Source organism: Euprymna scolopes, chromosome 36 (assembly GCF_053919585.1).
Source record: "Euprymna scolopes isolate OS-2025 chromosome 36, ASM5391958v1, whole genome shotgun sequence".
NCBI lineage: Eukaryota > Metazoa > Mollusca > Cephalopoda > Sepiida > Sepiolidae > Euprymna > Euprymna scolopes.
In genome coordinates, this window is record NC_136517.1 from 48,081,288 (window position 1) to 48,098,365 (window position 17,078).

Genomic DNA, 17,078 nt, shown 5'->3' on the forward strand with positions numbered 1-17,078 from the left:
CTCCATTCGGGAGCATCAATAACAAGACAAAATCTTGATTCATCTGACCAGAAAACATTCCTGAACCAGTCTGTATCTTTTTTGCCATAATACGAAAAATCTTTCTATCATAGATGTTCTCCTTAGATAAAAATGGCTTCTTTGCACACCTTTTAGAAGAAAATTCTATTTCTTTCATTCGTCTAGATATTGCATATCAAGAAAGAGAATTCCCAGCCCCTGTTTTGAATTCTTTGCTATGGTTAACATAAGTTTTCTTTCAATCCTTCAAAACAGTTAATTTAAGCCTATGGTCGTCCTTCAAAGTGGATGTTCTAGGGTGACCAGATCCAGATTTCCCTTTTACTAAGCATTCGACTCTGGAACTTTGACACATTTGGTTCGCTATAGAAAGAAATGTTTTCACTTTTTCTTTTCTTAAAATATCAAAAATCTGCTTGTAAGTCATTTTGGACTGCCTTAATCCTGCAATTCGGTTTTTTACATCCTCGCCAAGATGCGGTCTTACCATTTTTAGGATTAATTTTTCCACTTATTATTATACTAGCATGAGTACCCGGCAATACCTGGGTTGACATGAAGTTCCGTTTGAAACATGTCTGCTATACTAATCATTTCCATCATGGGTAACGTGGATACCCCCACAACAATTTCAAAAATAAAAGAACGGATAAAAACATGTAAATGTAATCGCCCCCCCCTCCCCAAAAAAGAAGTATCTGATACCCTCCCCACCAAATATTTCGGCAGAAGGGATCACTGTCATAAGAAATCTCACGATTTTATGAACCTTAAAAATAATAACGTTTATAAACATTAATACGTGTGTTTATTTTGGTAAATGTGTAGTTTAGCGGTGTAAATTATTTGCCAGACAAAAATATATAAAAACTATTTATTTTTTATATAAAATACGTTGTTAGATTCAAAAGCTGAAATAAAACCAGAAAAAATTCCATTTTTATTATTTTTTATCATTTGTATTTATTATTCGAGGTCGCTATATTGCAAACAACCCCAAGAACGGTTTGTGGTCGGTGAACAACGTAAAATTATTCTCATACAGATGTTGGTGTAACTTTTTCACTGCAAAGACTAGCGCCAGCCCCTCCTTCTCAATGTTCTTTTTGTTTTTTTTTTGCATTTTCACCCCAAACAAGACACATTGCCACTTTGTTGTAGGGGGGCTACTATCAGTAAGATTTCGGTTCATATTACAGTTGAACTTCTGCATGTCAGTACAGTTGGGGAAGCAGGAACCCGGAAGGGAATTCCAAAGTCTAGCGGTTCTGGGGAAGAAACTACTGGAGTAGAAGGCTCTTTTACATCTAGGGATCTCAACTGTGAAGAGGTGGGATTTTGCTGCTTGTCGGGTTTTTCGGGGGTATTTATGTCGAGGGGGTACAAGTGCTTCCAGTTTGTCAGAGCATTCACCGTTAAAGTACTTGTAGAACAGGCAGAGGAATGCAACATTTCGTCGATGGGGCAGAGGCTGAAGTTTAGATGACAGTTCAAAACCTATCAGATTGGCGACTCTCTTTTGAACCTTGTCTAAGGGTGAGAGATTAGTAGCAGATGCACCAGCCCAAATATGACAACAATACTCCATGCATGGGCGAATGGTGGCCTTATAGAGGTACAGGATACTTTCGGCGTTAATAGCTTTCTAGCATGGTAGAGAGAACCCACCTTCTTCGCAGTGGTCCTGACAATATTCTCAATGTAATTGTTCCAACTAATGTTTCCTATGAACGTTAGCTCGAGGAGTTTAAAACATGTACTTTCAGATAAAGAGTCATTGGCCATTGCTATTGGTGGTAGGGAAGGTTTCTTGTAATTATTGAAGGAAACAAGTTTAGTCTTGGCAGCATTGAATGTAACCATCCATTTTTGTCCCCATTCCACTACGGATCAGAGGTCATCCTCTAGTGTTTCTGCCATTTCTTTAGATATGTGTTCATTTGTTTTCCTGTTGTGTCTGTTATAGAGCATGGTGTCATCAGCATACATACCCATCTCACAGACAATTTTGTCAGGGAAATCATTTATGAATATTAGGAATAACAGAACTCCAAAGATAGACCCTGAGGCACTCCTGCATTTATATCATATTGTTTAGATGTACGACCATCAAGGACAACCTGGATTTTTCACTTATCTAAGGAGGATTTAATTATGTTAAGTATTCTTCCAGTGATACTGCATGATCTGATTTTCTTGAGAAGATCCTCATGCCATACCCTGTCAAAAGCCTTAGATATATCTAGAGCTACCACTCTACCCTTCCCCGCTTTGTCCAGTGAATGGTATATACGTTCAGAGATTACAGTTAGGATGTCTGCTGTGGAACGGGCTTGTCTAAATCCATATTGTTGATCAGTAAGAAGTTTAGCATCTGTAAGGTGATGGACTAGAGCTTGGTTAATTATGGTCTCAAATATTTTGGCGAACAGTGGGAGGAGGTTAATGGGAGCGATAATTTACTGGGTCAGTTTTTCGCCAGAATTCTTGAAAACTGGTACTACAGAAGCAGTTTTCCAGCAGGCAGAAAAGCAAGCTTCATTAAGGCATTTGTTGTAAAGTTTGGAGTGAACTGGAGCTACTTCTGTGGCGCACTTTTTTAATAGCACAGCCGGGATGAGATCAGGTCCACATGCTTTTGCAGTGTAAAGATTTCTTATGATAGCATGCACCTGAGCAGGGGTGATTTTCAGATCGTCTAGTGTGGCGTCTGTCCGCAAAGGAAAGTCAGGGAGGGGGTGGTTAGCAGGGTCCTGTGTGGAGTTTGAGGCAAACCGACTGGCAAGCACGTTAGCCTTCTCAGTTGCAGAGCAAACAACCTCATGATTGTTGGATAGTGGGGGAATTGTTGATTTCCCATTATTTACTACACTGTTGTAGATTTTCCAGAAATCACCGGTTCCTAATTTCTGTGCTTCAATGTGTTTATTGGTGGATTCAGTAAATTCTTTCTTAGCTGTCACTATTTCTTTCTTACAGTTATTTCTGGCTTCTATATAATTCTGTCTGTTTGAACTGGACTTATGTCAGTTAAATTTGCGGTACACATGCTGCCTTTGCGCTATGGCAGTTGCACAAGTAGAAGTAAACCATTTGGGGAGAGTGGGGCTTGCTATAGAATTTGCGCGTGGGAACATGTTGCTGTTTTGAACCATTCAGTGGTCTCATTTGCGCAATGTTCAGCAGGAAGTGAAAAAATATTTTGCCATGGAGCATCCCTGATGAGATCCCTGATGGCTTCCCAGTCAGCCTTTTTATAATATCTCGTTGTTTTGAGCAGTGGCTCTTCAGTTTTGGTTCTAGAGTTTAGGGCGATTTCAACCATTACCACTGTATGATCGGCATTCCCTAGAGGACTGTGGGCATTCGTTACACAGTCATCGGGAACTGTGGTTAGAAACAGATCTAGAAGTGATGCGTGTTGTTCTTGCTGGTCTGGGAAACAGGTTGGAAACGTAACCATCTGTGATAGGAAATGAGATATAGAGAAGTTATGTGTTGTGGTACCAGCTGCGTCTGTGTAAGAAAATCCAAGCCAGTTGCTGTGGTGGACATCGAAGTCACCAAATACATGCACTTGTGTGCTAGTGTCGAGGGAAAGTGCTGTATCTATGCTGTCAGAGACTTTGTTTATTAAGGTACGGTTCTGGGTCGAGGGAGAGCAGTAGAGAAAATAAAAGTAACTAATGTTATGTTGCATGTTAAGTCTAAAGCACATAAAGGCTTGGTCGTCCAATTCTAGTTTAGTTTCTCTAGTCAAGGGGAGAGTGTTTTGAATGTAGACTCCAAGCCCATGCATAACGGCAGAGTGGGAGATATCCAGGCATGCTATGTGCGCATAATTCCATTCTGCCTCTGACAGCGTTCGTGATATGTAGCATACTGGTTTCTCTCTTCCATCTTCCATTTTGTGAACCATTACAGCTTCCACTCTATAGGGAGAAGCATCTACTTGCACTAGAATAGGTCTAGATAGGTCAAAATGAATTAAAAGGGTGCAGAACACAGCATCTTCTTTGTTTCTTCAAATGCTCTTGTTTGTCCAGCACCCCATACCCAGGGAGCAGCCTTCCTCATTAAGCTATGAAGCAGTTCCAGTATCGTTGATAAATGACTATGATAATAGTTAAGTGCCCCGAGGTAGGCTCTTAATTCCGTGGTGTTTTGTGGCGGTTACTTTGTCATGGAAGAGGCGCTGTCATGGTGGCTACTTTGTCTGGAAGAGGCGCTGTGCCTTCCTTACTAATTCTGAAATCCAAATATGTTACTTCAGGAAGGAGAAACTTGCACTTACTTTTCTTTAATTTTAATCTGGCCTTATCCAGGGCAGCAAATACACTCTGTAAATTCTTCAGATGACTACTGTCATCACTACCTGAAACCAAGATAAAGACACTGGTCTTGCCCGACAAAATTTGGGACTCACCGTCTTCTCAATGGGTATTTTCACCTTAAAATCTTTTAAACACTCCATTTCTTCACTGAACAGCGACTCAAATTCTTTAAGAAGCTTTTCCAACCTCGAAGGGGAATCTTCCTGGTATAAAGGAAACATGGCCCTCCAATCTAGCTTTACTTTATTTAACGAGTTACGGCCAAGAAGTGTTGGTACATTTCCTTTCACCACCAGCAAAGGTAGTCGACGCTTTAACCCTTCCTGGATTACTTCCACGTCTGTGGTCCCATGTGGTTTAACTAACTCACCAGTGTATGTTCTTAACTTAACATGGCTTTCTTCTAGATCACGAATTTGGTCAATTTTCTTGAACTTTTCTTGGCTCATTACGGTGCATGAAGCTCCTGTGTCCACTTTCATGACCACTTTCTCAATTAATTAGTGGTTCCACTAATACTGGTGGTGTCCGAAGTGTAGCAACTGTGCAAGTCTAGCTTCTTTTTTTTTTTTTTTTTTTTTATAGAAGTTGTTCCTTTACAACATAAGACTGAGAAGGGCCACAGAATGGGTTAAATATCTTATTTATAGATTTAACATTGATTAGCAGAGTTTAATTTGTTTTATTTATTGAGAGATAACTTGCCTATTGCCTTTGTAATAGTTTTGCATCTATTAGCTAAAATGTCTATGTGTCCTCATTCAGGGAGTTCATATGATTATTAAAAAGTTTTAAATGCTCTGGCCGGGGAGGGGGGGGTAAATTTCGTTGGCGCCAGCTGTACATTGGGGTGTCTGTCATCGGTTTCTTCTGAAATAATTAAAGTTTTCTGGCACCTCTTTGGACACAAGGAAATCCTTAACAGCTGTGGCAATTGTTATTCCAAGCATATCTGAAAACCTATTCCCAGATGAAGACTGCCAAACCTAATTTAATTTGTTTTTATTAGTTTTTATTGTAAGCAAAATAAATATTCTAAAGTCCACTTACCTATTCAATATCACAGATTTTAAAAAGCTTTTTGCACCTATTTGATAAATGGCTATATTGTGCCTTTTAGAGACTTTACACTTAAATATAAAACGATTTAACCTACTTGGAATTTTTTTTTTCTGGCACTGGTTTTGTCTGATCACCACGTTCTTTGAAATATTTCATGTTTCCTTATATTTTGTTTGGTTTTGGCACAAATGTAAATATAGATGAAAATCTCACAAGTTTATCAAAACTTTGGAAAGAATAGATAACAAACTTCTCAATGTTTGCTCTTTAACTTAAAATAAAAATATCATTACCCAAAACATATGAGATTCTACCTTTTTAGGCGATTATGTGTGAGCACATTGAAACGTTATTTTAGAAGTTAGAATGGGGGTTCAGTTGTGCATATAAATATAATGTAAACTCATCCCATTTCAGTACATTATAACTTTTTAAGCAATTAAGTAATTTTTAAAACTAATTCTAAGGCCGATCAGCAAAATCATAAAATCACATAATTGCTTTATTTTTCGTATTGCCACTTGTACTTAGGGTTAATAATAGGAAAGGTGCATAGTTTTATGACTTTTAACAATACTATATATTAATAAGATATCGTGTGTGGTATTTATTTTGTGTGTCACAATTACATCCGAGTGACTGTTGTTTAATTCTAGTGGATTCCCATTTTTTATAATAAATGATTTTACCAAGAATTCTTCATAAGTATTGGTCTCGGTTTCAATTATAGCTGAAGGACTCAAGCTGATGCATCCAAACCATATAGATACTGTTTTTTTATTTTTGAAATCGCAACTTTTTAATATATAAAAATCGATAGAACATTAACTCAATAATAATATATACGAAATCTGCAAGAATTAAAATATCGTATCTAAGCGTACTCTACGACCTGGCTACGCCGGGCATCCTTGCTAGCTTAGATAAATACTTTTGCAGTTTTAACAAGAGTTACAATAATATCAGCTCATCTCTATTTATGCCATGAATACCAACATCAGTATATTACATGAGTCCCCTGTGGAATTTCTACAGGTCCCGTTATTATTTGCATCTCGTTTTTGATTTGTTTTTTGTTTTTTAACAGCAAAGCAAATCAATTTAATAACCCACCAAATTTATATAATTAAAATAAAATTTAAACATTCATAAAAGGAAGGCACATTATAGTTAACAAAGTCCAACGGGTTCATGTTAAAAATGGTTTCTAAATAGTAACAATTATTTAGAAATTCGTTTGTTACAATGGGGAGGGGGCGTTGTTAATATTTTGTTCTTACATAGTTTTCTCATTTTACCTACCACTCCTCGACTATTTTCAACTGTTTATGAAAACTTTCAAGTAGGATGTTGTACACTAACGACGAACTGATACAATTTGGCTTTGTTTAAAATCAAAATAAACCTTTTGCTGTCTTTCAATTTGCAATACATTACAAGGAAAACATTTGAGAAAAATATGCCTTGAAATTACCCGGAGGTTTATATAATAATTTGAAAATTTACAAAAAACAAAAACAAATCCCTAATTAAATATTTATAAATATTAAAAGAATCAGAATCGGGAAAAATTTTGGGATTATCCCATCACTAATATATATATATATATATATATAAAAAACACACACTTATGACGAGGCAAGGCTGTGCAGCCATCAGCACAGCCTTGCCTGGTCATAAAATAATTTATGTATACGATAAGATAATCTATAATATAAACCTCACTTGTCTGTTTAAATGTACGTATGCATGTTTGCATGTCTGCCTAAAACTTTCAACAGAGGCGACGGATTTTCATGAGATCGGTATTGATTTGAAGCTCGACCCTTCAGGCGACAAATATCGAAAAATTGGCTAAAAACATTCATTCCTTCACCCTACACTAAGCACTTTTCTACAAGGAGAGGTCACTTTTTTCGCCAATATTTTCGAAAGTCATCCCCTCTTTTCGATTGACTAGCCTTAATTTAAATCTCCATTTTCCTCCTTCAGGTTTGAGCCTGCCTGCCTACTACCAGTTTTTTTTTTTTTTTTTTTTTCTCTCTCTCTAAACACACACCTCCAAACACCCGGGCTAGTATATATATATATATATATATATATATATATATTTTAATTTATGTTGATTTCATATATTTTATTATAGAGTCAATTATCTATTTATTATTATATTGTACCTAATATATAGTAGAAATTGTAACAAATATAAGCAGAAGCGAATTCCCGCGCCTGGAAATTTTGATTTAACTTCCTTCCTGGCTGAAACATTTTCAAACAGGCAATAAAACTTTAGTTACATTTGACATCCAAAACCAACTGTAGCAACTCCTGCTCTGGTTTGGTCATTTGCATACGTGAGCTGCTGCTGCTGTTCATTACATCTCCGTGAATTTGTTACATTCCCTGTCATAATTAGATATCTCAATTGTTTATTCTTGTTTTATATTTCAATCTCTTAATTATTCCTATTACCATTTTTATTTGTATTATTTAGATTCATTGGACTACTGTTCTCATCTTGAGCGTGATTTTTCACGTTTCAGTTGATGTAACCGCCGATCTTCTTCAGGCGTATTTTTCAGCCGCCCACACTGAAGATTGACCTTCAGGAGAATATCATTAACTACAATTGATTTTTCCAAGTACTTTAACTACTGCGCCATACGTCCTTAGAAAATCAATTGTAAAAAGTGATATTCTCCTGAAAGTTGAAGGTTCAATCCTCAGTGTGGGGGCGACCAAAAATTACAATTGCGAATTACTTAGGACCTCTATCCAGTCATGGCTGACGGAACAAGAGCATGCTACCCCCGTGAAGTAAATAAAGGTTTCTGCTCAAAATTCTGTCCAAATTCCCGAGTTAGACAGAAACATTCCCGAGTTCAGCAAGATACACCTGAAGAAGGTTGGAGGTTACATCGACCAAAATGTTGTGAAAATCACACTCAAGATGAGAACAGTAGTCTGATGAATCCAAATAATACGAATAACCAATCCTCATCTCAAAAATTTAGAAACGTTACCAGTTTTATTATTTTCTGATATATTTAAAATTTTGTATCATTCCTCAGATCTCTATATATAATAAAATAATAATAAACATATAATAAAATGATAATTATATATAATAAAATAATAATAAACATATATGATAAAATGATAATCATATATAAAATGATAAACATATATAATAAAATGATAATAATCATATATAATAAAATGATAATAATCATATATAATAAAATGATTGCAGAAATTCCCCTTTAGAAAATTACTTTGTCACTTTCCAAACACGCACCACATAAAATTACAATATGTTCGCATTTGTTTCCTATCATTTCTCCATCGATCTGCATAAATATCTTTCGATTTGAATCGCTTCTGTAAATTTCTACTTCAATTCCATACGTATCCACTCTCATGCAAGTAACATTTATAGGGAGTTGCAGATTTCCCTCTTAATAAGTACTCCTTATCCCGGCCCATCATACACCGGGTGAAAAAACTACACAGTAAACAATGACAGCTCTTATTTTCTTCGAACCTTACCTATCCTTATCCTTTCGACAGACCTAATAACACACGGAAACAATGACTGGCCCCTTGCTCTCCACTTCATACATTTCTCAGCGATGTGATTGGCCAACTTTATGTATTTTGGCACTCCAGCACGTCGATTCTTTTGTAATAACAAACAGTGGTTAAACAAGTTATGTTTAATTCAAATATGGCGCCACAAATCTGACAGACTTCTCTCACACAACCATAGCAACAGGCAAAAGTTGTGTTCTTGTGGACATGCCGTGTCTCGTCAGAGATGTTCATCTTTCCAAGGTTTGTTGGAATGTGCAGCCCTGATTAGCACCATGTACATGGATAAGTGGAGGAGTTGCAGAAGGCTTGCACAGTTGGCCTATCAGTATGATACCATACATCACTCACAAAATTTTGTGGACCCAATGACTGGTGTCTGTACAAACAGTATAGAGGCCTACTGTTCCTAAATCAAAACAAAAGAGTAAAATAGGTCTCGGGGTCAGTAGGTGACATGAAATGGTCTCATGTTGATGAAGCCATGTACAGAGAAGTATATCACATGATGGCGGAAAACGCTATTCAAAATTTCAATATATTTTTATCTTATATAAAAAAGAAATATCCCATGTGAACATTTTTTTTTGTTGTTGAATTCTTTAAAGTATTTTTATTTGTTTTTTTTAATTATTTCTTGCTTTTCAAAACAATTATTTGTTGTGATTTAAAAAAAAAAAAAAAAAAACTACTTGTCTGCCCCAAATATAAATGTACCATTTACAATGTTCTATTTCATTTACAGCATACTCAAAAACTTGTAAAAGTCGCTATCGAGTTGCAAAGAAAGTAAAAATTTATCCTGACCCCCCCTCCCCCCCTCTTTTTTTTTTTTTTTTTTTTTTTAAAAAGGCAGGAATAAACACTGATGGTGTAAGAGAGTCATCTATTAACTGGTGCGGCTTAGGGTGAATTGACATTCATTCCCAGAATACCTATTATTCCATCAGATTATATAGTTCAATTTAAAAAGCTTCAGTTTCCAATTAAATTATGTTTTGGCACGACAATAAACAAGTGCTAAGGACAATCCTTGGCCATAGTCGATCTCAACTTAGCTTCACCTTGCTTCAGTCATGGGCAGTTTTATATAAAATGTTCATGGGTAGGTTCATCACAATGTCTATATGTATTAGCACCAGAAGGTACAAAATCAAATATTGTGTATCTAAGAGCTTTATACAAATAACAAAGTCAATGCTCCATTCCATGAACACAGACTTATGTCACTTCATATCTATTACAGAATACATTCTAAAATACAAAAACTTCTAATATCAGAATATTAATAGATAATTATCTAAACTATTCATTATAAGGCAATTTAACATTTTTAAACAAATCCTATTGTGGTGATCTAAGCTTTTACCTCTGTACATATTACATTTTTCTTTACTTAATACAATCACCACTTGTCATATTTTCATTTATTTCAGTACAAAAATTTGATCAATTTCAAAAGGTTACTTGATTTGATTAATAAATACCCACAACACCATTTGTTTCATTTCGCTTTCAATTATTTATTACATACCATTTGTTAAACATTTCAGTTAAAATTTTCTCATGCGTTTCTCCACAGTCTCTATTTCACGTGAGTCACACATAAATGATGCACCAGATAATCATAGTTGGATTCGTTTCCTTTTGGGAGGAGGGATTCACCTACCTAATCTGTTCTGGCTTTGTGCCATATTACCAGCAGCCACCACCGACAAGTATAATTTGCACATGCGTAGCGCATACACATCACATCAAACTATGCCGGCCAAGTTCCAATTTTACATTTTAGACCTCTGAGCAACTCTTTTTGCTGGATAAAAACCAAATCGATTTTGTTCCACAGGTTCTATTACCCCATATATCAAGTTTCAAGTCTGTGACCAAAAATTGACAAGAGTAATTTGGCAGAGACCGTTCCACACACAAACAGACAAGGTAAATTTTTAAAATATATAGAAACTATTAATTTAATGAATACTTTGTTGATTTGTTTTTCAGACAGATTGTGGTGTGTTATGCTCTGATGAAGCCTTTTTGTGAATGTTCGATAAATTTTGTAAATCATAAACCTGTATATTTACAAAAGTGAGCAGAAAAAAAATTGTGAAAAAATATTTTCTGAATGAACTAGGATTATACCATGTTAAATTAAGAGCCCTAGTCATATACACTATATAAAGCTTTGTGCAAATTGATTTAATCGAAAATTCAACTTTCAAACCATTAGATGATAGCGGTTTGAAAAGGTCAAGTCTGCCAAAATTTGTGGAAAGATGACAAACTAGAATTACTATTTTAACGACAAAGCATTAATTTTTCCATCGCAAGATGAGCTGCAGTTAATTATTTAAACAAACCACAATTTTGAAAGATGAATTTTCATATTGATATAAATAAAAAAAATTGATAGATGTATATGTATGTGTCTAACTGATCAAGAATGAAGTGACATTTTTTAGCTCCTTACATCAAGTGGCTTCATGCCTTGTCTGCCATAAAAAAAAGTCAGTTTGCAAAGTTTTCATACACTAACGTGTGCTTCCAACTAACAATGTCTTTCATACAGACATTGGTCTTTATTAGAACAACTTTCAATGAAAAAATACCAAGTGGCATCAGAAAGTATGCTTTCTGACAGTAACCGTGTGATACTATTGATGTGCTTCTGCACAAAGTGCTAGGAATTTAAAAAAGAGTTCCCCAATGCACACAAAGAGAACGAAAATAGGATTGTTAATCAAGGTGTGGCAGTGAACAAAAACAAAGAACTGAACAATGGAGATCAATATGTTTAGAGTTAATTTACAGGCAGTTTTAGGAGTGGCAATGAGTTTTGGGGCAGTTTACAACAGTTAGGAACAGTTTATGAACAGTCTTGGGTTTGTGATTGTTGAACAGTTTGCAGCATAACAGTAGAAGGCAGATTGTGGCTTAGAGCAGATGGAGATGAGCTGACATTAATTGGTGAACATGGCTTCAACAGATGTAGACTAAGATGTAGACGTGAGCATTCAAAGGGTGGATAGGGTTACACACACACACAAACTACCATTTGCAGAATACGTCAGAGTTTGTTTTCTTTTGTTTCTCTAGTGTTATTTTTAGGTATGCAAGCCAGTGCACCTCCTCAGCATTTGCTAATGTGTGAGAGAGCGATATGAATAGAACGAGAAGATGAGGAAGAAATCCATGGCACAACGTTGGGGCCATCGTTATGATCAAGCAGTGGGCACATGGTGGCACAACCCTTTAATCAGACAATGACTTTCCATCGCACATTGCAGGAAATGAAAGTGAAACACAGAAAGGGAATCCAGTGTTAACGCTAGCTGCAACAAAAAAATGGCTACATTTTTGTTGTGAAATTATTTTCCGATGCTAATAAGCAAACCGCACCGATGGTGATCCTTCAAAGCAAACAACTTTCCATCAGACATTGCTAAGTAGTGACAGAAAATAAAAACGGAACACGAAAGTGAGAATCGAATGTTGAGAAAACTCTGCAACAGAAATAGCCACAATTTTGGCATGAAACTTTTTTTGACGCTAATGCAAACCGCACAAAACGACCTTGTGGTAAAAATTTGCTGTCCATAAAGCTTTCACACTAAACTGTGCTTTTGACCAGCAGTGGCTGTCAATTGTGATAAGTCCCATCCCCTTGCAAAGTGTTAAGAATTTAAAAAAATAAAAAAGTTTATCAGCAGAACAAAATTATAGGAAGTTTGATTACTTATGGAACGGTTATGATAAGTACTTGTGACATTGGATTTTAAGATGACTATGTTGTAGCCTGCAGTAAAGCAATTCACATTGCAAAGAAACTGTCCATTTTGTTTAATCAAAATCTAGTTGTTATTTTACTAGGTTTCCCTTTCTCTCTATCTATATATATATATATATATATATATATATATTTTTTTTTTTAATAAATATTAATTTTTATAACTATAAACACTTGTGTTCCATTCTTCATCAATGTAGGAAGTGATAATTACTACAGGTTGGGAGATTCAAATCCAGTCTGCAAAACCATCCTTGACTTTGCAGGCCAGCGGCTTTCCTCCAGGCCACCAGCAACTTACACGTGAATAAAAGTAAATTAAGTACCTATGAATGTTATGTACTCAGGCATTCAGAATAGTCAGACAAAATATTCAACAACATGAAGTTTACATTTGACATCCCAGGCGATTTCATGGATTTCGATGACAATAAAAATATAGGAGTGTGAAATATTCGTTGATCATCATTCAATCCTGGGCAACGTCGGGTCTCTCTGCTAGTATATTATCCATAAATAATAAAGACAAAGACTGTGTGTAGTGCAGATTAATAATAACTAATATATATTAGTTCTTTTATGTTTTTTTTGTTCATAGAGAAAGAAATCTATAACTCCTAAGCATTTTGGCTACATATCTAGCCTTGTCAGGTGGAACCGACAGTAATGATAGCGAGAAAACAATTCTAAGAATTCCTGAATCCAAAAAAATGTCCAAATTTTTACTTTTTAGTTTTAGAATTACATTTTTATTTTTTACTTTGTAGAAATGTACAACAAAAAGTGGCATTAATTATTCAATTACTTTTGTTAAACAAAATAAAAAAATTCTTCCATTTCCTCTACCAAAAAAAAAAAATTTTTTTTTAAATAAACCTTTGAATTTTTTTTCCTGCAGAATATTTTTTCTAATATTTTCTCCCAATCCTTGGAAGAGGCTCAACTCAGCAGCAGAAAACAAAAAGATTGCACAGTTTTATTTAAATACAAAATCTCAAGTCATTTTGGAAATTTAATAAAAATTTGGAATAAATTTTTATTTATGAAATCTATGAAAAGAAATATACAAATTAAAATGTACAAATGCGGTAAAGAAATGAAGAAAGGAACATTTCCAATTTGTGCCAAGATTTGTTGACTGTATAAATAGAAGAAAAAAAAATAGACCCAAAACCAATTCATTATACATTTTCAGATTCATACAAAAAAAAAAAAAAAAACAAAAAAAAAACGCAGTTTAACATTTTGCATGGTGAACTGTAGGGGAGATGGAAGAAAAAGACATTTAGGATGGAAAGTATTGTGTACAGAATATATATATATATATATATATATACACACACATATATATATATATACACACACACATAGAGAAAGAGAGAGAGAGATAAAGAAAAAAACAGAGGTAATAAGAGAGAGAGAGAGCAATAGTATATAGTGTGGAGTGGAACAAAGTAAAGAATATAGACAGAATATGAATGAATATATATATATATATATAGATAGATAGAGAGAGAGAGAGAGAGAGAAATAGTGTGGAGTGGAACAGAGTAAAAGATATAGACAGAGAATAGAAAGTGTCACCACCAAATAGAAGAGGTCATCAAAACTAGACCGGACGGAAGAGTAACTGTTTTACAGATCAGGAGGATGCAGATGAAGAAGCATCATCAGATTCTGTACAGTTACACAGATGAGGCACTCAAAGGTTTGTATGATGAGAGTTACGCGTCTTTAAAGGTTCTCGTTTCTGCTCTGGCAACTGCTGAAAAAGAAAAAAATAAATATAACTGGTATCATTGTACTGAATATTGGACAGGGAGATTATAATATCTGGTTTTGCTCTACTCTGTTTTGTCAAGCAGCAATAAAATTTTCTTTATTAATATTACTCTATTACATTTGATAAGTGAATGTGTGTGTGGGGGGACAGAATCTTGTTCAACTTGCCTGTGATTAATAAATATAAATTACAACAGCTGGTGTTTTGCAAAGAGAGTTCAAGTCTGTGTTTTCTTTGCTGTTTTATTTTACTTTTTATACTTATGAACCAGTGCAACTGCATATTGGAAGTTATGAATGCATGGGAGAATTTTTTTTTTAATTTATATTAATTTCCATGACACGTAAGTATATAATGTTTTCACCTGAAATGTGTTAATTTATAAAATACCAGCAATGTAAACAAGCCCCAAATTTCATATTAATTTTAATAAAAGAATTTGTGTCACAACCCTTCAACTCCATAGAAAGTTTATAAAAAAATTATACCTACCTTTCACTTAAGCAATTAAAAACATTTCAAATTAAAAATAATTTTTTTTTAAAGGAAACTTATTAATGAGGATTTGGTTCTTATTTAGAATATGAATTTAAAAATCAAACAACCAAAAAACAAAACTAGAGACAAATCTTTATGATGTATGTACCCATCATGGAATGAAGATGTCATATTCCAAAAATCATGTAAATTGATGAAGTAGTGTCTTTTAACTAAGAAAATAAAATTTTACGACGGGCAAGACGGGAGCCGCCATGTTGTTATATAATGTGTTAAAATCCAAGGGTGGCAACTCGATTCCACTACAAAGATTTTGTTGGTAGTCAAAATAATTAAAACTTTAATCGCTAAAAATGTAACCTTTGATTTACTTAGTTAAAAAAAATATAAAAACTACTTCATATTAATTTGTGAATTTTGGAATATGACATGTTTTGTTATGGACATGTACACCATAAAGATTTTTCTGTATTTTTTTTTTATTTTTTTTTAATTAATTTGAATTCTAAATATGAACCATTGATTTTAATGAGCATTCCAAAGTAAAATCAAATTTGTATTATAGCATTTTAGGTAATTATTTCACAATAAGTTAAACAATTTTTTTTTTTTTAATCAAATTTGTTGCAAATACAATTTTATTAGTTTTAAACAAGGAAAATGAAAATTTAAATTCATGCATTTTTTGGCGTTAGTGAAATATAAGTGAATTATACAAATTCATTTCAGGTAAAAACATTATGTACTTACGTGTCATGTCAAAATTAGTTTAAATTCAAAAAATGATGCAAAACGATCATGTAGAAGATGTACTACATCTATTTTTCACAAAAATAGAAAAACTATGGTCAGATATTTTCTAGATTTTCAATGACAGATTTTAAAAGAAAAGCGAAAGTCAGTTTATAATACTGAATTGGTTGCACAACTCTTCCACATTAAAAGATACAATAAAACTCAATAATTTGATAACTTCTTTTTTTACTTGTAATTATTTTTCTACTGGATCATCTGTCATAATTTTTGGAATTTATAATTTTAGCATGACACGTAAGTGATGTTTTCACCTGAAATAGTTATTTAAAAAAGAAAAAAAAAAAAAAAAACTAAAATTTACTATTTAGACTCCAACACTGAACAGCAAGAGCACATGTAGTGTATATAATAGAAGATGCCACACTGGTTTGACGCAAATATAGTTGAAAGTTTGTGGAGTTTGAATAGTAAAATCAATTTTATTTATTACTAAAATTCTACTCAATTTCATCTAATTTTTTATATACATTAATGTGACAGTGTCAGTGGATGCAATATTGATTGTGATGATGATGATGATGGAAAGAAAGCGCATTGTTAGGAAAAGTTATTACGGTATCAATTTAATACACGCACACACTTATTTGTGGATATTAATAAAGAATGTGTTTTCTTTCATAATTTCTGTTAACATAAACGACCATTAAAAAAGAACATTAGCTGAAAACGTGATGTCCAATATAAAAATATCTCAAAAGAAAAATGTCAGAAATGGCACCTTTTGGCGATTTGACAAGTTGATCTGAATAGGCCACTTTTGTTAAGAAAAAGCAGTTAACCAAATTCTGAGTGGTCAAAATTTATTATTAGGTCACCCGAAATATAAGTCAGATGTTATGAGTTTCTTTGAATCAGGAAAAATAAGATGGTGAATACAAAGTTAAATGCCTTAATTATTGTCCGGGGAATTTGATCAACCCCCCTCCCCTCCTCCCAAAAAGATAACTAAATTTATTTTTTTACTCATACGAAATGGCCTTTGGAAACAAACCCTTGATTATGCAAATCAAGCTAAAACAGGGAGACCCCCCCCCCCGCCCCACATTTAAGTGATGGTAGTGACAGTAGAGGCCCAATGGAGGGTGAAGGCAATGGGCCATTCTGTTCAGAGTGGCAGTCAGATTATAGATTTAAGGAAGAAAAGGAACATTTTTTTAGAGCCTGAAAATTTCAAAAACTGCCTGAG

At 34.2% G+C, this 17,078-nt stretch overlaps 1 protein-coding gene across 2 annotated transcripts in view; it reads right to left on the reverse strand.

Annotated features, from left to right (window-relative positions):
• Nucleotides 1-13,806: 13,806 nt before the first annotated feature.
• Nucleotides 13,807-17,078, reverse strand: part of LOC145260455 (uncharacterized) — a 122,223-nt gene continuing 118,951 nt past the window's right edge. Inside the window, exon 27 of one of the 2 annotated variants that reach the window (XM_080118510.1) lies at nucleotides 13,807-14,557. In XM_080118510.1, the coding sequence (XP_079974636.1) occupies nucleotides 14,498-14,557 (60 nt within the window). In that variant the 3' untranslated portion in view covers nucleotides 13,807-14,497. Of the gene's footprint in view, nucleotides 14,561-17,078 lie in introns of both variants that reach the window. The other variant, XM_080118509.1, reaches the window with a different exon arrangement.